The 21,791-nt window shown below is 46.5% G+C and overlaps 1 protein-coding gene across 2 annotated transcripts in view; it reads right to left on the minus strand.

Annotated features, from left to right (window-relative positions):
* Positions 1-322: 322 nt before the first annotated feature.
* Positions 323-21,791, minus strand: part of LOC119779497 (solute carrier family 35 member F5-like) — a 30,647-nt gene continuing 9,178 nt past the window's right edge. For both annotated transcript variants that reach the window (XM_038279152.1, XM_038279151.1), the window contains exons 5-14: positions 18,387-18,468; positions 16,066-16,256; positions 15,812-15,893; positions 15,656-15,743; positions 15,474-15,538; positions 15,287-15,391; positions 13,176-13,335; positions 13,011-13,101; positions 12,777-12,931; positions 323-419 (exon numbers count right to left, since the gene is read on the minus strand). In XM_038279152.1, the coding sequence (XP_038135080.1) occupies positions 353-419; positions 12,777-12,931; positions 13,011-13,101; positions 13,176-13,335; positions 15,287-15,391; positions 15,474-15,538; positions 15,656-15,743; positions 15,812-15,893; positions 16,066-16,256; positions 18,387-18,468 (1,086 nt within the window). In that variant the 3' untranslated portion in view covers positions 323-352. The remainder of the gene's footprint in view (positions 420-12,776; positions 12,932-13,010; positions 13,102-13,175; positions 13,336-15,286; positions 15,392-15,473; positions 15,539-15,655; positions 15,744-15,811; positions 15,894-16,065; positions 16,257-18,386; positions 18,469-21,791) is intronic.

Below are 21,791 nucleotides of genomic sequence, written 5' to 3' on the forward strand. Positions count from 1 at the left end.
AGGAAAAGTTTAGCGGTTTTTCTTCTAATTGTTTGTTAAGGCAGAAAATGAAGGTCATTCTCCACACAGAACAAAAAAACAAAAAAAAAAACCGACAGGGAGAAGATGAATAAATTAATGGGTGGTGGCACTGGGGTGATCTTCGGCCGAGCAGTTTCTATACCGGACACCTGCAGGACAAGAAAAGATCTCAAGCATTTCAGAATAAAGGATCACATAAAGATTCAAGTATTCACCCCCACTCTAACCGTCCAACTAGGAGTTCAAAGAATCTTAAATCTGCTTCTCTGTGATGCAGATATAATAACCCCCCCCCCCCCACGGAGGAAACACTCACCTTGAGGAAGGAGCATCAGTCATGAGGTGAAACGGTGTGTAGTGGAATAAGACTCTCACTCTGCTCGTGGTTATCTGCTAGTCTGGGAGAAGAGGGAAGCCAATCACCACCATCATCATCATCATCATCATCAGCAGCAGCATCATCATCATCACCATCATCACCTCCATCATCATCATCATCATCATCATCATCACCACCAATATAAGGAAGAACAACTTAGCCCATTGCCTCTACAGGGGGATTGGTATGAGTGATCAAAGAGCCTCATGTCAGCGAGGCTTTGGGTCCATTAACAGAACCGGCGCAGCGGGTCGGGGTGGTTTCCTCATACACGCTTTGTTTTAAAAAAATAGAAATATACAAAATCTAACGGCGGATGTCTGGGGGCCAGTGATTGGCCTCCATGTTCTGAATGCTGGCGTTCCATAAAGAATAAATGATGAACAGTTTAGTTTGTGCCTTCAAGTCGTTGCCCATAGGAAGACGTCACTGGATATAACCTAACGGAATATCTTCAGAACGGCTCCAAATGACACTAAACTCAGATGGGAGAGTAGAACATGATGGAATAACGGAAAATCAAGGGGCCAATGGCAAAAAAAAAAAATTCCCCCTAATGACTTTTTTTCAGCCTTCAAGGAAGTGGAGCTGTAACCTGGATCGCGTGCTTTAGACCGTCGTGCTTTGGATGGTCGTGCTTTAGATTGTCGCGCTGTAGATCGTCGTGCTTTACATCATTGTGCTTAGATGGTCGTGTTTTAGATCAGTCACCTGTCAGCAACCTGTTTAGATAAAACTGCAGCTCTTCTGAGTTCTCTACATCCAGTCTGTTCTCTACATCCAGTCTGTTCTCTGCATCCAGTCTGTTCTCTGCATCCAGTCTGTTCTCTACATCCAGTCTGTTCTCTACATCCAGTCTGTTCTCTACATCCAGTCTGTTCTCTACATCCAGTCTGTTCTCTACATCCAGTCTGTTCTCTGCATCCAGTCTGTTCTCTACATCCAGTCTGTTCTCTACATCCAGTCTGTTCTCTACATCCAGTCTGTTCTCTACATCCAGTCTGTTCTCTACATCCAGTCTGTTCTCTACATCCAGTCTGTTCTCTACATCCAGTCTGTTCTCTGCATCCAGTCTGTTCTCTACATCCAGTCTGTTCTCTACATCCAGTCTGTTCTCTACATCCAGTCTGTTCTCTGCATCCAGTCTGTTCTCTACATCCAGTCTGTTCTCTACATCCAGTCTGTTCTCTACATCCAGTCTGTTCTCTACATCCAGTCTGTTCTCTACATCCAGTCTGTTCTCTACATCCAGTCTGTTCTCTACATCCAGTCTGTTCTCTACATCCAGTCTGTTCTCTACATCCAGTCTGTTCTCTACATCCAGTCTGTTCTCTACATCCAGTCTGTTCTCTACATCCAGTCTGTTCTCTACATCCAGTCTGTTCTCTACATCCAGTCTGTTCTCTACATCCAGTCTGTTCTCTACATCCAGTCTGTTCTCTACATCCAGTCTGTTCTCTACATCCAGTCTGTTCTCTACATCCAGTCTGTTCTCTACATCCAGTCTGTTCTCTACATCCAGTCTGTTCTCTACATCCAGTCTGTTCTCTGCATCCAGACTGTAGTGGCAACTTCGGAGCCACCGCTTCAGAGTGGAAATATAGATCAGATCCAACGCGCGTCTTCCAAAAATAGAGGCATTTATTTTTCTTTCACTAACGTACAAAACAAAAGCGCTCCCGCATCACGCGGTTGAAAAACTGTTTGTCCCTTCCACTCTACCTGAGCGGCAGGTGACAGCACCTATTAATCAAATCAGCTCAACGTTACGCCCACAGACAGGAAGAGAGCAAATAAACAAATCAGAAAGAAAACAGACATATTTCCAACTAAAGATTCAAAACTAAATCAGGAGAATTAGAATGCGAATAAGTTCATAATAAATTCAGGGAAAAAGAAAAAATAAAAAATAAAAAAAAATAAATAAAAGAGATGCAAAACGGCTCCAACATTCCGGCCCCTAATTGATCATACTATGGCAATTAAACACATACATTCACAAGGAACCGTGCATTTCAAAAGAGCATTCAAATAAAGTCTTTCACATTCCTTTTCTTTTTTGTCCTTTTTTTCACATTAAGTCCCTTTATGTATTCATAAATCATTCATAAATAAATCATTCATAAATAAATCATTCATAAATAAAAAGTAGTCCTTTCAAAAGAAAATCAAGGGATTTCCAAAAAAATCAAGAATTACGTTCATTTAGTCCATAAGACAACATACAGTAAACACCATAGTCAGACTGTTTTTAGTCATATTTTCAGATATTCAAAAGCGGTTCAATTTTTTTCGCATATCCGGCCATTTACTCAATCAATACCTTTACATATTACATAGAAAACATGAAAGCTTAATTCAATAAACTATTCTATGGTCAGTAAAGTGTATGAGTGTTCTGGTCAATAAGGAACGGTCAGTCAGGCCATGTCTCTGAGGAGGCAAAGCTTTGTGATTGGCCTTTCTAGAACACCAGTCTGAGTCTTGACTTTGACACGACGTACGAATCCTTTTGCATCAGGGAAAGTTTCTATTACACGTCCCATCGGCCAGGAATTTCGGGGTGATGTGTCATCAATGATGAGGACGACGTCATCAGATTTAAGATTTCTTTTTACTTCGTTCCATCTTTGTCTCTCCTGCATCAGTGAGAGGTATTCACGTGTCCATCTCTTCCAGAAGAGATCTGAGAGGAACTGAACCTGCTTCCATCTTCTCCTAGCATAGCAGTCCTGCTTGTTAAAGAGCCCCGGTGGAAGGATGGGCTTTGCTTTAAGCAGTAGTAGATGGTTCGGAGTAAGAGGTTCAGGATCTGTCGGATCTCCAGATGTTATTGTTATTGGACGTGCATTGAGAATAGCCTCCACTTCACAGAGGGTGGTTTGAAGACATTCGTCGTCCAAGGTCTGTTCTTTGATCACAGAGTAGAGTGCTTTCTTGATGATCCGTATGAGGCGCTCCCACACACCTCCGTGATGAGAGCCGTAAGGTGGGTTGAATGTCCATTTGATTCCTTCTGTATGCATCTGATTCTGTATTTTACTATGGTCCAGCTGAGCCAGAGCTTCCCTCAGTTCCCGCTCTGTTCCCACGAAATTGGTTCCATTGTCAGACAGAATCTCTTTTACTTGGCCTCGTCTGCAGACAAATCTGCGGATGACTGAAATACAGGAATCTGTATTAAGGGAGTAGGCCATCTCTAAGTGTACAGCTCTGCTGGCAAGACATGTAAACAGGGCGCCGTACCTCTTCACTCGACTACGGCCCCTCTTAACTTCTATGGGCCCAAAGTAGTCCAAGCCCGTGTGAGTAAAGGGGGGCAGATCTGGGGTTACTCGCACCAAAGGCAAGTCCGCCATCTTCTGCTTCATAGCTGCTCCATGCCATCGTTTGCAGAGTGTGCAGTCACGGGTTATTCTCCTGGCTGACGAATTGGCTTTTGGGATCCAGTATTTTGTTCTTAGTTTCGAGAGCATTTGATTCTTTCCACAATGTCCTACTAATTTGTGAGTGTGGCGCAACAGTAAAGTTGACAGATGGCTGTCATTAGGCAAGATGGCCGGGTGCTTGATCTCTTCAGGCATAGCCAGTCTGCTCAGCCTGCCACCAACTCTCAGAATTCCATTCTGAAGAACAGGATCCAACTTGTAGAGTCGACTGCTTCTCTTCACAGCTTGGCCCTTCTGTAAAGCATATACTTCGTCTCCAAAAGAGTGATGTTGAATGAAAGACGTAAGAGCCTCCTCAGCAGCGCTGAGATCTTTTACTGACAACTGTCGGTCTGCAGGATCTGGTTTTATTGACAGATTTAATGTGACACTTGTCTTCCTCTTTTGGATCAGATGCTTCTTGAACTTCAGTAGCCAGGCTGCAGATCTGAGGAGTTTGTTCCATTCTGAGAAGTACTCTATGAAACGAATTAGAGGACTGTTATAGGCTACTGTGGCAAGAGTTATGGCAGCTTGTTTTACCTCTGGGTCACTGATAGACAGCTCTAGAGGGTCCATGATGAGCTTCGGCCAGGCTACTTCGGATTCAAACAGAAAGTCTGGGGCTTCTATCCAACTTGTGCCTTTTAGAAAGGTCTCTGCCCACATTCCTCTGGATGCTTTGTCCGCTGGATTAAGATCAGTTCTAATATGACGCCATTGTGACTTCTGTGTCAGGTCTCTGATGACTGTTACTCTGTTAGCCACAAAGGTCTTGAATCTCTGTGTGTCACTTATGATGTATTTGAGAACAGATGTGCTATCAGTCCAAAACACAGAGTCTATCATCTCAAACTCCAGTTCTTTCGTCAGCATTTGATCTATCCGAGCAGCTAGAACTGCTGATGTCAGCTCCAGTCTGGGAATAGTCACTACCTTTAAAGGAGCCACTCTTGCTTTCCCCATCACAAAGGCAATGTGAGGAGGTCCACATCTGCTGGTCAGTCGCAGGTAACTTACTGTCCCATAGCCACTCTCACTAGCATCGCAAAAATGGTGCAGTTGAGCGCTTGTGATTTCAAAACCAGCTGGTTTGTAGCATCTTCCAATTCTGAAGCTGGAAATCATCTGAAGTTCTTTCAGCCACTCCTTCCATTTAAATGCAAGAGCTGTTGGGATTTCTTCATCCCATCCGCAATTCATCTTGCATAACTCTTGAAGGATCTTTTTTCCAGACAGCATAACTGGTGATAAGAATCCCAGGGGATCGTAAACTGAATTAAGCACTGACAGAATTCCTCTTCTATTATGTGGTTGTTCTTTGAGAGTGATATTAAAGAAGAATGTGTCAGATTCGATGTCCCATCGCATGCCAAGGGCACGTTCCGCAGGAAGTTTGTCTCTCTCCAAGTCAATGTTCTTAATGTCTTTGGCCCGTTCCTCTGAGGGTAATGAGGCTAGGACAGCACGGCTGTTACTAGTCCATTTGGTAAGCTTAAATCCACCTGTGGCGCATACTGCCTTCAGGTCATGGACCAGAGTGATGGCTTTGCTTGCATCTGGAACTGATTTGAGACAATCATCCACATAAAAGTTGTGTCTGATGGTGGCAAGAACGGAAGTGTCTGCTTTATTCTTATTATCCTCAGCTGTCTGTCGGAGTGCAAAGTTTGCGCAGCTTGGGGAGGAAACTGCTCCGAACAAATGCACAACCATTCTGAATTCTCTGAGTGGTTGGTTAGTGTTACCATCTGGCCACCATAAAAATCTCAGAAAATCCACATCATTTTCAGGAATTCTGACTTGGTGGAACATTCCCTCTATGTCCCCCATCACTGCCACTGATTCCTGTCGGAAACGAAGGAGTACACCCAATAAGGAGTTCGTAAGGTCTGGGCCTTGCAGTAACTCGGAGTTCAAAGACGTACCTTGAAATGAAGATGTACAGTCGAAGACCACACGGATAGATTTTTTCTGTTTGTGATAGACCCCGTGGTGTGGGATGTACCAAAGTCTTCCATCCATCCGGAGGAGCTGTTCTTCAGGTACCATTTCTGCAAACCCTTTATTGAAAACATCATTCATGAAGTTGAGGTAATCATTTTTAAATGACTGGTCTTTCTCTAGTCTTCTCTTGAGACCTAGAGCTCTTTGTTCAGCCATTTTCCTATTGTTCGGCAGGTGAAGGTCATCTCTGCGGAACGGCAGTCGTAATTCATAGTGACCTTCTTTCTTTGTGATGGATTCATTCATTATTTTAAGAAATCTTTTATCTTCAACAGAGTGTTCTGCTTTCTCTTGGTGCGCCAATTCTGAGAAATCTTGATTGTATTGTCGGACCAAGAGTTCTTCCAGACGAGCCACTGATATTCTGTTGGATGTTATCTGTGGTCGGCCATGTTGGTCTAAGGGTGGGCTAGTACCCAGAGGTCCATTCACTATCCAACCCAGGTGTGTTAGGACAGCGTACGGCCCCCTGTCTTGGCTGTTAATGACCTTCAGCGGTTCTAAGGCTTTGGGAACGTTCACTCCAATCAGCAGACTAACGTCAGCACTGATGGACTTCAACTGGACTGCTTGAAGGTAAGGCCATTGTTTGAGCTCTTCCTCACGTGTGATGTTCCCTCCGTTAACAGGTATGGCGGGTTGTGTAAATACCTCCGGAAGCTCTATGAAGTCATCACCATCTAGGCTACATACTTGGATTCCACTCACCTTGTAGGTCTGCACAGGCTTTTCTTGACCCATGGTTCGAAGTAAGATGTCCGTTTTCCTTCCTCTTATGGACAGTTGCTCCATGAGCGTCTCTGTACAGAATGTTGCGGAACTTCCCGAATCCAGAAAAGCATACGTTTCAACAACATGAGTTCCCTTGGCTGTTTTTACCTTTACAGGCACGATAGGCAATTTGTGGTCAATGGTACCGGCCCCTGTTTGGACTGTAGATGCCATGCCCAGGATGATTGAGTCTGTGCCACTGCTGGCATCTTTCTTGGCCACTGAAGAGACAGTCACATTTCCTACAGCGCCATCTGGAGGACTGTTTGCTATGTGCAAGATGGTGGGGTGCCTCTTACCACATGAGCGGCATATCAAACGGTTTTTACATGATTTACTTAAATGGCCTTTAATCAAACACGCAAAGCAGAAACCATTTTTCTTCAGAAAATCAACTTTCTGTTGATGAAGGATCTTTGTTATTTTCTGACATGTTTCCAAAGCATGATTTCCTTTACAGTAGGTGCATGGTCTAAGAAATGCATCATTCATATCGGCTGTAGGGCCTTTAATTCCATTTTCCATTTTTACAGGATAAGTTCTGTTAGGGTCAGCAACACAAACGACTGGGGAGACTGTGGTAGCAAAACTTTTCTTTGCACCAGATTTTACATGTGGCAGATCTGCTACCATCCGTCTTGGTTGGCTGATTTTAGTGACGTCTTGAATGTCACCAAACACAGGGTCTTGCAATATTTTTACCTGCTTTTCGATGAACTTAACAAGATCACAGAATTTGGGTCTCTGCTGTGTTTGCTCCATAATGTCACATACAACAGATCTCCATTTTTCTCTGAGCTTGTACGGAAGTTTTGACACTATTAATTTCATGTTTGATGGTAAATCAAGTTCTGACATATACTGAAAAGATTGCACAGCATTCTTGCAACTTCTTAAATACAGTCCATAACTATGCAGTGCTTTAACATCATCTGGTCTTATTGTAGCCCAGGTCAAGGCCTTATTCATATAAGCTGATGCGATTTTAAACTCATTTCCAAAATGATGTTTCAGTAAACGCTTTGCTTCAATAAAACCAGCTGTAGTATCCAGATGTAAACAGCTTCTGACAAGTTCTTTTGGTTGGCCCGCTGTAAACTGTTCAAGGAAATACAGTCGGTCCTCATTACTGTCAGTCTTGTCTTCTATATTGTGCCTGAATGCCTGCATAAAGAGCTGGAACTCTAAAGGGTCACCACTGAAAACAGGAACTTCTTTTTTAGGGAGTGATGTTTGAGATACAACTGAAACAAGCAGATTTGTCAGGTCTGACTGTCTTTGTATTGAAATATTTGAATGTTCAGACTGGTCCCTTCCAGGAGTAGATTCCTTTCTTGTTTGTACATCTGTCATGGTGACCTTAGATGAATTTGGTTTAATTTTTTGTTTTGCGGGTGCTGCTGTTACCGGTGGTTCAGACATTTGATGTTCACGCAGGGTTTTCTGTAATGGGGTCTTAGGTACTGCTCCTAGTTCAACGAAGTGAGGGGGAGACAGAATAGACTCAATTCTGCTGCTTTCACTGGATTTCACTTCAACAGTTTTGGTCTTGTGACTTTGCAAATATCCTTCCAGATATGCATTCATATCATCCTCTGTTTCATATTGTGGCTTTGTTTCTTGGCTTGGATCAAGTTCCTCTAACACCTTTAATTTACTGTGTGAAATAGCAAGATCTTCTTGTAATTGAAGTGTTTCCAATTTTGCTTGTAACTTCACCTTTTCCAGTTCTATTTCGTGCTTCTCCTTTAAAACTTTAGCTTTAGCCAATAAACCAGCTTTGTCAACTACTATCTGAACGCGAATAGATGAAACTGTGGAGGATATTTTGGAAGTCTTTGATGCAGTCTTAGATACTCTGGACGCACTGTCAGTCACATCAACTAGAGTCTGTGGATCTATGTTTTGTTGTTTCAACCATTCATCAACATTAACAAGGAATTCATTGTATCTAGCCATTCTAGGTTCATACCAATCAAGATTTTCACTCTCTCTCACATCATCAGACAACAGAGCTTGAGTAGACTCATGACAGAACTTAAAATCATTCAATATTGTGTGGAACGCAGCCACTTCCCGTTTCACATCCTCAACATCAACATTCTCACACATTATAGCTTTGATCTCATTCATTTTGCGAGTGCATTGTCCAAGTTTACCACGTCGGGTTGCGCTGAGCGCTTTGAAAGACAGCTCGCTTTTATAGCCTTGCTCTTCCAAGCCTCTGACCTCATTCTGGCCTTCTTCATCAGACATGATCTCAGTTTATTTTAAGTAGTTCGTTTAAATTCGTTTCGTGTCTTTCCAAAACAACGTCAGTATTCAACAGTTCAGTTCCGTTTATTACGCGCATTCATTTAGTTTCATTTGCGCGCATCCAAGCGCTTAAACTTAGTTCTTTTTTATTGGAGGCCCGTTGGTTTCCTTTTAGTCAGCGGTTCAAATAACGTCCACAAACAGTCTATTTGATCGTATTAACATCGTCAAGCGACATTAAAAGTGTCCGCTTCCAATAATCATTCAGTTCAGCAACAGTCACGTTAGATGAGCGATTGCGCTGTTAACGTTATTGGCCATCCAAACTATTCCAGTCTCTCCAAATGTTTGCTCACCTGGGTCGAAGAACAATAAGCCGCCAGGTTACTCACACAACAGCTGAGACGTATTGCAGGTAGCGTCAAGTCCACACACATCTTGAAGTAATCCACAATTGGAAACGTTAATCCACAATCAGGCAATATCCGACGCTTCGGGACAGTTTTTCAACTTAATGTAGTGGCAACTTCGGAGCCACCGCTTCAGAGTGGAAATATAGATCAGATCCAACGCGCGTCTTCCAAAAATAGAGGCATTTATTTTTCTTTCACTAACGTACAAAACAAAAGCGCTCCCGCATCACGCGGTTGAAAAACTGTTTGTCCCTTCCACTCTACCTGAGCGGCAGGTGACAGCACCTATTAATCAAATCAGCTCAACGTTACGCCCACAGACAGGAAGAGAGCAAATAAACAAATCAGAAAGAAAAACAGACATATTTCCAACTAAAGATTCAAAACTAAATCAGGAGAATTAGAATGCGAATAAGTTCATAATAAATTCAGGGAAAAAGAAAAAATAAATAATAAAAAAAAAAAATAAAAGAGATGCAAAACGGCTCCAACACAGACTGTTCTCTACATCCAGTCTGTTCTCTACATCCAGTCTGTTCCCTACATCCAGTCTGTTCTCTACATCCAGTCTGTTCTCTACATCCAGTCTGTTCTCTACATCCAGTCTGTTCTCTACATCCAGTCTGTTCTCTGCATCCAGTCTGTTCTCTACATCCAGTCTGTTCTCTACATCCAGTCTGTTCTCTACATCCAGTCTGTTCTCTACATCCAGTCTGTTCTCTACATCCAGTCTGTTCTCTGCATCCAGTCTGTTCTCTGCATCCAGTCTGTTCTCTACATCCAGTCTGTTCTCTACATCCAGTCTGTTCTCTACATCCAGTCTGTTCTCTACATCCAGTCTGTTCTCTACATCCAGTCTGTTCTCTACATCCAGTCTGTTCTCTACATCCAGTCTGTTCTCTACATCCAGTCTGTTCTCTACATCCAGTCTGTTCTCTGCATCCAGACTGTTCTCTACATCCAGTCTGTTCTCTACATCCAGTCTGTTCTCTACATCCAGTCTGTTCTCTACATCCAGTCTGTTCTCTACATCCAGTCTGTTCTCTACATCCAGTCTGTTCTCTACATCCAGTCTGTTCTCTACATCCAGTCTGTTCTCTACATCCAGTCTGTTCCCTACATCCAGTCTGTTCTCTACATCCAGTCTGTTCTCTACATCCAGTCTGTTCCCTACATCCAGTCTGTTCTCTACATCCAGTCTGTTCTCTACATCCAGTCTGTTCTCTACATCCAGTCTGTTCTCTACATCCAGTCTGTTCTCTACATCCAGTCTGTTCTCTACATCCAGTCTGTTCTCTACATCCAGTCTGTTCTCTACATCCAGTCTGTTCTCTACATCCAGTCTGTTCTCTGCATCCAGTCTGTTCTCTACATCCAGTCTGTTCCCTACATCCAGTCTGTTCTCTGCATCCAGTCTGTTCTCTACATCCAGTCTGTTCTCTACATCCAGTCTGTTCTCTACATCCAGTCTGTTCTCTGCATCCAGTCTGTTCTCTACATCCAGTCTGTTCTCTACATCCAGTCTGTTCTCTGCATCCAGTCTGTTCTCTACATCCAGTCTGTTCTCTACATCCAGTCTGTTCTCTGCATCCAGTCTGTTCTCTACATCCAGTCTGTTCTCTACATCCAGTCTGTTCTCTACATCCAGACTGTTCTCTGCATAGAGGGTGTTCTCTATGTCCAGTCTGTTCTCTACATCCAGTCTGTTCTCTACATCCAGTCTGTTCTCTGCATCCAGACTGTTCTCTACATCCAGTCTGTTCTCTACATCCAGTCTGTTCTCTACATCCAGTCTGTTCTCTACATCCAGACTGTTCTCTACATCCAGTCTGTTCTCTACATCCAGTCTGTTCTCTACATCCAGTCTGTTCTCTACATCCAGTCTGTTCCTTACATCCAGTCTGTTCTCTACATCCAGTCTGTTCTCTACATCCAGTCTGTTCTCTACATCCAGTCTGTTCCCTGCATCCAGTCTGTTCTCTGCATCCAGTCTGTTCTCTACATCCAGTCTGTTCTCTGCATCCAGTCTGTTCTCTACATCCAGTCTGTTCTCTACATCCAGTCTGTTCTCTACATCCAGTCTGTTCTCTGCATCCAGTCTGTTCCCTACATCCAGTCTGTTCTCTACATCCAGTCTGTTCTCTACATCCAGTCTGTTCTCTACATCCAGTCTGTTCCCTACATCCAGTCTGTTCTCTGCATCCAGTCTGTTCTCTACATCCAGTCTGTTCTCTACATCCAGTCTGTTCTCTGCATCCAGTCTGTTCTCTACATCCAGACTGTTCTCTACATCCAGGCTGTTCTCTACATCCAGTCTGTTCTCTACATCCAGTCTGTTCTCTACATCCAGTCTGTTCTCTACATCCAGTCTGTTCTCTACACCCAGTCTGTTCTCTACATCCAGTCTGTTCTCTACATCCAGTCTGTTCTCTACATCCAGTCTGTTCTCTACATCCAGTCTGTTCTCTACATCCAGTCTGTTCTCTACATCCAGTCTGTTCTCTACATCCAGTCTGTTCTCTACATCCAGTCTGTTCTCTGCATCCAGTCTGTTCTCTACATCCAGTCTGTTCTCTGCATCCAGTCTGTTCTCTACATCCAGTCTGTTCTCTACATCCAGTCTGTTCTCTACATCCAGTCTGTTCTCTACATCCAGTCTGTTCCCTACATCCAGTCTGTTCTCTACATCCAGTCTGTTCTCTACATCCAGTCTGTTCTCTACATCCAGTCTGTTCTCTACATCCAGTCTGTTCCCTACATCCAGTCTGTTCTCTGCATCCAGTCTGTTCTCTACATCCAGTCTGTTCTCTACATCCAGTCTGTTCTCTACATCCAGTCTGTTCTCTGCATCCAGTCTGTTCTCTACATCCAGTCTGTTCCCTACATCCAGTCTGTTCTCTACATCCAGTCTGTTCTCTGCATCCAGTCTGTTCTCTACATCCAGTCTGTTCTCTACATCCAGTCTGTTCTCTGCATCCAGTCTGTTCTCTACATCCAGTCTGTTCCCTACATCCAGTCTGTTCTCTACATCCAGTCTGTTCTCTACATCCAGTCTGTTCTCTACATCCAGTCTGTTCTCTACATCCAGTCTGTTCTCTGCATCCAGTCTGTTCTCTACATCCAGTCTGTTCTCTACATCCAGTCTGTTCTCTACATCCAGTCTGTTCTCTACATCCAGGCTGTTCTCTACATCCAGTGTGTTCTCTACATCCAGGCTGTTCTCTGCATCCAGACTGTTCGGGTTTGTTCCTGTTCCTCTGCTTGGTTCGGATGTGGGTCACAGCTGAAGGTGACCTCAGAGAAACACTTCCTTTCAGGTTGAGAAAAGTAATTTTTTGTTGTGTCTTCATAAAGAAAAACAGATCAGAGCCCTTTTTTATTTTACTATGTGAGAAATAAAATATTTCCGTGCACCCCTTGCAATACCCTCGTGGACCTCTAGGGGTACGCGTCCCCCTGGTTGGGAAACACTGCTGTAATCTAGCGTGTGGGCAGCTGTACCTCTGAATGCGATGTTTCCTAAAAGCAAAAGTGTAGAGTCTCCTCAGGCCCAGCAGGACGGGGTCCCAGTTGTTGTAGTGACACAAGAGAGCGGCGATGAAGAAGGAGAGGAAGACGGGGATGGCTCCAGCGAAGAACAACCAGGAGAAATGGACCTGTAGGGAAAGAACCATTTCAATAGCTTGGTGTCTGCAGCAGAGCCATAGCAGCTCACTCTGGACACACAAGATCTACCTTCTGCAGACAAATATCTGCCAGGATGGAGAGCGGGATGGTGAGGCTCAGAGCCAGAGTCCCGATGAGAGACGAGGTCAGAAAACATCCCCTGAAGACAGAGGAGAACATCAGCAAACCCACAGCAAGGCTCTGACCTGCACACATCACAGCCTGGCTACTCACCACAGCCAGAGGAACTCGGACAGAACCGTCCCGATCAGGCCGTTGATCAGGATGTAGCTCCACACCAGCTGGCTGGGAAGCTCAAAGGCCTCGAAGCCCGAGTAGTGGAGCAGGAGGAAGCCGGGCCACAGCAGCAGCAGGTTGAACAGACCTACAAACCCTGAGGAGCAGACCACAGCTGCAGCTCAGCACGGCTTTCTCCTGAGCTACCGGCTGCCTCACCCTGTAGGAAGGCCCCGGGCCACGGTTACTGGGGCCCCAAAGGGCTCTTATGGATTTCTAACCCATGCATGTCATGAATGCCCAGATCTGCAAAGGAGCTTAGAGGGAATATCGCCCTGAGGAGGAGAAGCAGGCAGCCGCAGCAGAACAACAAACCGTAGAAAATAGAAGAAAACACATCAATGAAAGTTAGAAAACTGACTGTTTACAAAAAAGTTCTGTTAAACCGACTGGGTGGAGATAGGAACACCCACCGATAGGGGGGGGGGGGGGTTAGGGAGGGGACCAGCTGTCCAGGGCCCAGGGTGGGGGGGGGCCCTGAATCAGCCACAAATATTATTATTTAAAGATGTTTGCAAAGAAACTGGAGCTTTATTCTTATTTTTAATCAAATAATACTGATTAATACTATAGTATTAATACTATAGTATTAATACTATAGTATTAATACTATAGTATTAATACTATAGTACTAACCATCACCCCACCAGCCATTCCTTCTAACTGGTTCAGCTGCTGACGCAGACTCTCTGAGGTTTATGAAGCTGTTATTACATCAGGCTGGCTGCGCTGCAGGTGAGGACATAGAACCCTCTGCAGACGGTCAGGTAGCAGCTCCATCACTTGAACATGGAGGGAACAGCCACTCTCACCTGAAGAAGCCGCAGGAACAGCTTTAGATGGAACACTACTTTAGTTCAGCCTCACCTGCAGACAGTCAGAGCTTACAGCGTCTGATGGAGCAGAAAACTCATTACTTTCTGTCCATCGTTCCCTTTCTCTGCTAGATGAAGTTATAATCCAGACCGCCATATAGTGACTGATGTCACTATATGGTGCGTCCACAGCTGCAGCAATGCTGCGGTGGACCTGAATAGGCAGTCCTACTGGACAGCCTGAACTAAAGAAAGATTCTGACCAGAACATTTTATGGTCTAATGTCAACATGTGACACAGGCAGAAACCTCTAAGGTATAGAAAGATCTCTACCAATAAATAAAACATTTAAGTGTTACCTGAGATGCTTGCATTAAATAAATAAATATTGCTTTTTAATAATTTATTGCTTTATAATTTTCACTTAATTAACTTTTAAATATGTTTCTCTTCCAGAAGTTTACTTAAAAAAATGTAACATTTTAGGCAAGACCTCATTCAAAGATTGATCAAGATCAAGATATATGACATATACATACATACATATATATATATATATATATATATATATATAAATTATATATATATATATTTACATATACATACATATATGTATATATATATGTATATATTTATACATATATACACATACTAAGCATTTTGTTCAAATGATTCTCCAGATGTTCAATAAAACAGAAGAGTTGAACATCCATCTAGAGAACAAACACTGATGATGATGGATGATTTACAGGGATTTTTATGTTTATTAATCTTCTTCTTATTTCTGCTTTTTTGCTTAAATGTCACATGCAGCAGTGAATTGTGGTTAATACAATTCATTGAAGTCCATATAGATCTATGGATGAAGAGCGCATGGGGAGTGCGCCCCCACGCACTCGAACCGTCAGTGGAAAGAAGCAGTTAGAGTACAGCATGTACAGCATGCGGGGAATGGGCCAAATTCCCTTTAAACATATTACCGCCACCTAGAGGGCTGGAGGGAGAAACTCTCTCCTCACTCAGGATAAATGCCATGGCAGGTAAACTGAACAATCCTGAATGACAAACAGAACCTGGAGCTGCTGGTTCGTCAACCGTCAACAGTGACTGATCTGCACCTGTCTGAACCCACATCCAGTTATCATCTAAGACTGGCTGCGCTCTGCTAAAAACATCTCTGCGCCTTGGACGGGTGACTGGAAGGAAGAAGGTTAGAATCCAAAGCACCGTACCAAAAAACATGGGGATGTCCAGCCTATCCTCCCGATCCACCCTTCTCTTGATCAGCACTATGTAGACGGCGTACAGCATGGCGCCCGCCAGAGACCACAGGGAACCTTCAGAGAAGATTCAGTTCAGCATCTTCAGAAAACAAGTTTAACTGAGCAGAAGGAAGCAGGGAGTAGATTTCATGGTTACCTACAACTCCTTTGTCATCAGGGCTCTCCATGCTGGACAAACTCACCAGAGAAACACCCCCCATGCTGCAAAAACAAGCAGCCAAGCAGGATTTAGGAATTAACAGGGTTTATAAACACCAGCAGTTGGATCGAATCTGGGGTCAATTCTCCTAAAACATTTAGCTGCTCTGTGCTACTTACCTGAGAGCTACGGCTAACAGCTTGGACAGCGTAAAGCGGTCGCTGCTGTTACTCGGGAAGATGGCCGCCAAGATGAGCGTAAAGAGGCCTGAGGAGGAGGAGTCAGACATCAGGGCTTCCATAAACCTCTTGGTTAGGAAATGAAGAGAGAGTCACCTGAGGTGGAGGACAGGATGTTGACGATGGCCACTTGTGTGTCAGACAGAGCCTCCTGGTAGGACAGATTGGCCAGGAACCACTGGAAGAGGAGCCAACATCAAAGTCAACCAAAATGGTTCCAGTGCTGAACCAGTTCAGCTAAAACCAGTCCTACACTGGATCTAAAGCAGACTCCCTGCCACCAGAATCTGAAGGGCTGTTGGACGCCTCCTCAAGTCCAGATTTCTGTTCAAACTTTGATTGCTACTCACCACAAAACAGAAGAAGAAGCTGATCTTCGCCACATCAGTGATGGTCAGCTTCCCCACCGTACGCAGCAAGGCCTCCTGATCCTTGGCAGCAGGGTAGGACATGCGGGACAGCTTGGCCTCCAGGGCCTGAGTGGGTGGCAGCTGGCGGACCTCCATGATGTTACTGAAACGGACCCGCTGCTTTCTGGAGGCTGCAGGTGGGGGGAGGCACAGAATCACATGCTTACGTGTCCACGTGATGATTGGTCACACATGGCCAATAGATCACACGGTCACTAGATCACACTGTCAGTAGATCACACGGTCACTAGATCACACTGTCACTAGGTCACACTGTCAGTAGATCACACTGTCACTACGTCACACTGTCACTAGGTCACACTGTCACTAGGTCACTAGGTCAAATGGTCACTAGATCACACTGTCAGTAGGTCACACTGTCACTAGATCACACGGTCACTAGATCACACTGTCACTAGGTCACACTGTCACTAGGTCACTAGGTCAAATGGTCACTAGATCACACTGTCAGTAGGTCACACTGTCACTAGATCACACGGTCACTAGATCACACTGTCAGTAGATCACACTGTCAGTAGATCACACTGTCACTAGGTCACACTGTCACTAGATCACACTGTCACTAGATCACACGGTCACTAGGTCACTAGGTAAAATGGTCACTAGATCACACTGTCACTAGGTCACACTGTCAGTAGATCACACTGTCACTAGGTCACACTGTCACTAGATCACACTGTCACTAGATCACACGGTCACTAGGTCACTAGGTCAAATGGTCACTAGATCACACTGTCAGTAGGTCACACTGTCACTAGATCACACGGTCACTAGATCACACTGTCACTAGATCACACTGTCACTAGATCACAAGGTCTCTAGGTCACACTGTCACTAGATCACACTGTAACTAGATCACACGGTCACTAGTTCACACTGTCACTAGGTCACACGGTCACTAGATCACTAGATCACACTGTCACTAGATCACACTGTCAGTAGTTCACACTGTCACTAGATCCCACGGTCACTAGATCACACGGTCACTAGATCACACTGCCAGTAGATCACACAGTCACTAGATCACACTGTCAGTAGATCACACGGTCACTAGGTCACACTGTCAGTAGATCACACAGTCACTAGATCACACTGTCACTAGATCACACGGTCACTAGATCACACTGTCAGTAGATCACACTGTCAGTAGATGACACTGTCAGTAGATTACATGGTCACTAGGTCACACTGTCACTAGGTCACACGGACACTAGATCACACTGTCAGTAGATCACACTGTCACTAGATTACACGGTCACTAGGTCAAATGGTAACTAGATCACACTGTCAGTAGATTACATGGTCACTAGGTCACACTGTCACTAGGTCACACGGTCACTAGGTCACACTGTCACTAGGTCACACTGTCACTAGGTCACACTGTCACTAGATCACACTGTTAGTAGATCACACGTTCACTAGATCACACTGTCACTAGATCACTAGGTCAAATGGTCACTAGATCACACTGTCAGTAGATCAAACTGTCAGTAGGTCACACGGTCACTAGGTCACACTGTCACTAGATCACACTGTCACTAGATCACACTGTCAGTAGATCACACTGTCAGTAGGTCACACGGTCACTAGGTCACACTGTCACTAGATCACACTGTCACTAGATCACACGGTCACTAGGTCACTAGGTCAAATGGTCACCAGATCACACTGTCAGTAGATCACACTGTCAGTAGATCACTAGGTCACTAGATCACACGGTCACTAGGTCACACTGTCACTAGATCACACGGTCACTAGGTCACACGGTCACTAGATCACACGGTCACAAGATCACACTGTCACTAGATCACACGGTCACTAGGTCAAATGGTCACTAGATCACACTGTCAGTAGATCACACGGTCACTAGATCACACTGTCACTAGATCACACGGTCACTAGGTCAAATGGTCACTAGATCACACTGTCAGTAGATCACACGGTCACTAGGTCACACGGTCACACTGTCAGTAGATCACATTGTCACTAGATCACACGGTCACTAGGTCACACGGTCACATGGTCTCTTCGTCACACTGTCAATAGGTCACACTGTCGGTCTATCATATGGTCAGTAGGTGACATGATCAGCTTTGTTTAGCTTTCTTTAACATTTAGATCTTGTTAATGAAAGTTCATTCTACCTCCTGCTGCCATGGAGCTCCTCCCACTGATGAGGATCAGCTGCCATGTAATACTGAAGATCTCAGAGAGCGAAAGGTGAGCAGGACGGTACTCACCAGCTTCAGCGTCTGCAGGTAAACGGTCATATGGGTCAGAAGCTGCATCCTGGAACCTCACCGGGACATAAAGCGGCTCACTCTGCAGAGGAGACAGCAGCCTGTTAGCATTTGTTGATCTCATGTAAAGGCACACTGTCTAACTGTTGGTCAAAAGCTAACCACATACTGGCATAATGTTTGCCTTATTTAGAAAAACATATTGGGTTATGGAATACCCAGATCATGTAAAACACTTTATCTGGGATGCCTCACACACGATGTAATTCAAAAGGATGATGAATACCTGCTAAAAATATTACTTTCAGCATCAAGGAAAACCATCACAAAACTATGGTATAGACACGACCCCCCCGCGGTGGAGCAATGGATGAGTATGGTGGAAGAGATTTCTGCAATGGAGAAAGTCACCCATAGACTGAGATTGCAGGAGGACAAGTTTGTTGTTAAATGGGGAAAATGGAGCGACTACAGACGCAAGGAGAATACCACTCTTAAATATGGACACGGTTGTCCAACATTGTATATGAAGTTGAATGTATTGTTGCCTTTCCACTGTATGTGTTCAGAAATGTTCAATAAAAAATAAGTATAAAAAAGAAAAAAAGTACGTTTGGAGCCATGTTTAAAGTTCGGCAGTGAAGATGCCTCCTTAATGTGCAGCAGGAGGCTAATCCATAAAGGAGGAGCAGCGATAGAGGAGGCTCTGGCCCTTCTCAGCTTCCTCACTCTGAAACCTCAGTTACTGCAGGAGCTGCTGACCTCAGCAACCGTCTTTTCATTGGCGATCGCACTCCGCATTCAGCTCGGAGGGCGTGGGAAACGCCGCCGCTCTCTGGAGAGCTCCGCCGGGCCAGGCTGGCTGGACACGCTGCATGGAGGACCAGGAGCATCCGAGCATCGGGAGCGCCGCAACGTACCAGTGTCCCAGCATCTGGGCGTACCAGTGTCCCAGCATCCGGCCGTACCAGTGTCCCAGCATCTGGGCGTACCAGCGTCCCAGCATCTGGGCGTACCAGTGTGCCAGCATCTGAGCATACCAGTGTCCCAGCATCTGGGCGTACCAGCTTCCCAGCGTACCAGTGTCCCAGCATCTGGGCGTACCAGCGTCCCAGTGTCCCAGCATCTGGGCGTACCAGCGTCCCAGTGTCCCAGCATCTGGGCGTAGCAGTGTCCCAGCATCTGGGCGTACCAGTGTGCCAGCATCTGGGCGTACCAGTGTCCCAGTATCTGGGCGTACCAGTGTCCCAGCATCCGGGCGTACCAGTGTCCCAGCATCCGGCCGTACCAGTGTCCCAGCATCTGGGCGTACCAGTATCCCAGCATCTGGGCATACCAGCGTCCCAGCGTACCAGTGTCCCAGCATCTGGGCGTACCAGCATCCCAGCATCTGGGAGTACCAGTGTCCCAGCATCCAGGTGTACCAGTGTCCCAGCATCCGGGCGTACCAGCGTCCCAGCATCCGGGCGTACCAGTGTCCCAGCATCTGGGCGTACCAGCGTCCCAGCATCTGAGCGTACCAGTGTCCCAGCATCCGGCCACACCAGTGTCCCAGCATCTGGGCGAACCAGCGTCCCAGCATCGGGGCGTACCAGCGTCCCAGCATCCGGGCGTACCAGCGTCCCAGCATCCGGGCGTACCAGTGTGCCAGCATCTGGGCGTACCAGTGTCCCAGCATCTGGGCGTACCAGTGTCCCAGCATCTGGGCGTACCAGTCTTCCAGGATCTGGGCGTACCAGTGTCCCAGCATCTGGGCCTACCAGTGTCCCAGCATCTGGGCGTGCCAGTGTCCCAGCATCTGGGCTTACCAGTGGCCCAGCATCTGAGCGTACCAGTGTCCCAGCATCTGAGCGTACCAGTGTGCCAGCATCTGGGCATACCAGTGTCCCAGCATCTGGGCGTACCAGTGTCCCAGCATCTGGGCGTACCAGTGTCCCAGCATCTGGGGCGTACCAGTGGCCCAGCATCTGGGCGTACCAGCGTGCCAGCATCTGAGCATACCAGTGTCCCAGCATCTGGGCATACCAGTGGCCCAGCATCTGAGCGTACCAGTGTGCCAGCATCTGGGCGTACCAGTGTCCCAGCATCTGAGCGTACCAGTGTCCCAGCATCTGGTCTACCAGTCTTCCAGGATCTGGGCGTACCAGTGTCCCAGCATCTGGGCGTACCAGTGTGCCAGCATCTGAGCATACCAGTGTCCCTGCATCTGGGCGTACCAGTGTCCCAGCGTACCAGTGTCCCAGCATCTGGGCGTACCAGTGTGCCAGCATCTGAGCATACCAGTGTCCCAGCATCCGGGCGTACCAGTGTCCCAGCATCTGGGCGTACCAGTGTCCCAGCGTACCAGTGTCCCAGCATCTGGGCGTACCAGTGTCCCAGCATCTGAGCGTACCAGTGTGCCAGCATCTGAGCGTACCAGTGTCCCAGCATCCGGGCGTACCAGTGTCCCAGCATCTGAGCGTACCAGTGTCCCAGCATCTGAGCGTACCAGTGTCCCAGCATCTGGGCGTACCAGTGTCCCAGCATCTGAGCGTACCAGTGTCCCAGCATCTGGGCGTACCAGTGTCCCAGCGTACCAGTGTGCCAGCATCTCGGCGTACCAGTGTCCCAGCATCTGGGCGTACCAGTGTCCCAGCATCTGGGCGTACCAGTGTCCCAGCGTACCAGTGTGCCAGCACCTCGGCGTACCAGTGTCCCAGCATCTGGGTGTATCAGTGTCCCAGCACCTGGGCGTACCAGTGTCCCAGCGTACCAGTGTCCCAGCATCTCGGCGTACCAGTGTCCCAGCATCTGGGTGTATCAGTGTCCCAGCACCTGGGCGTATCAGTGTCCCAGCGTACCAGTGTCCCAGCATCTCGGCGTACCAGTGTCCCAGCATCTGAGCGTACCAGTGTCCCAGCATCTGGGCGTACCAGTGTCCCCGCATCTGGGAGTACCAGTCTTCCAGGATCTGGGCGTACCAGTGTCCCAGCATCTGGGCCTACCAGTGTCCCAGCATCTGGGCGTACCAGCGTGCCAGCATCTGAGCGTACCAGTGTCCCAGCATCTGGGCTTACCAGTGGCCCAGCATCTAAGCGTACCAGTGTGCCAGCATCTGGGCGTACCAGTGTCCCAGCATCTGGGCGTACCAGTGTCCCAGCATCTGGGCGTACCAGTGGCCCAGCATCTGGGCGTACCAGTGTCCCAGCATCTGGGGCGTACCAGTGGCCCAGCATCTGGGCGTACCAGCGTGCCAGCATCTGAGCATACCAGTGTCCCAGCATCTGGGCATACCAGTGGCCCAGCATCTGAGCGTACCAGTGTGCCAGCATCTGGGCGTACCAGTGTCCCAGCATCTGAGCGTACCAGTGTCCCAGCATCTGGGCGTACCAGTCTTCCAGGATCTGGGCGTACCAGTCTTCCAGG

The sequence above is a fragment of the Cyprinodon tularosa genome, unplaced genomic scaffold, assembly GCF_016077235.1.
Source record: "Cyprinodon tularosa strain WSP-4 unplaced genomic scaffold, ASM1607723v1 ctg1484, whole genome shotgun sequence".
In the NCBI taxonomy this organism is placed as follows: Eukaryota; Metazoa; Chordata; class Actinopteri; order Cyprinodontiformes; family Cyprinodontidae; genus Cyprinodon; species Cyprinodon tularosa.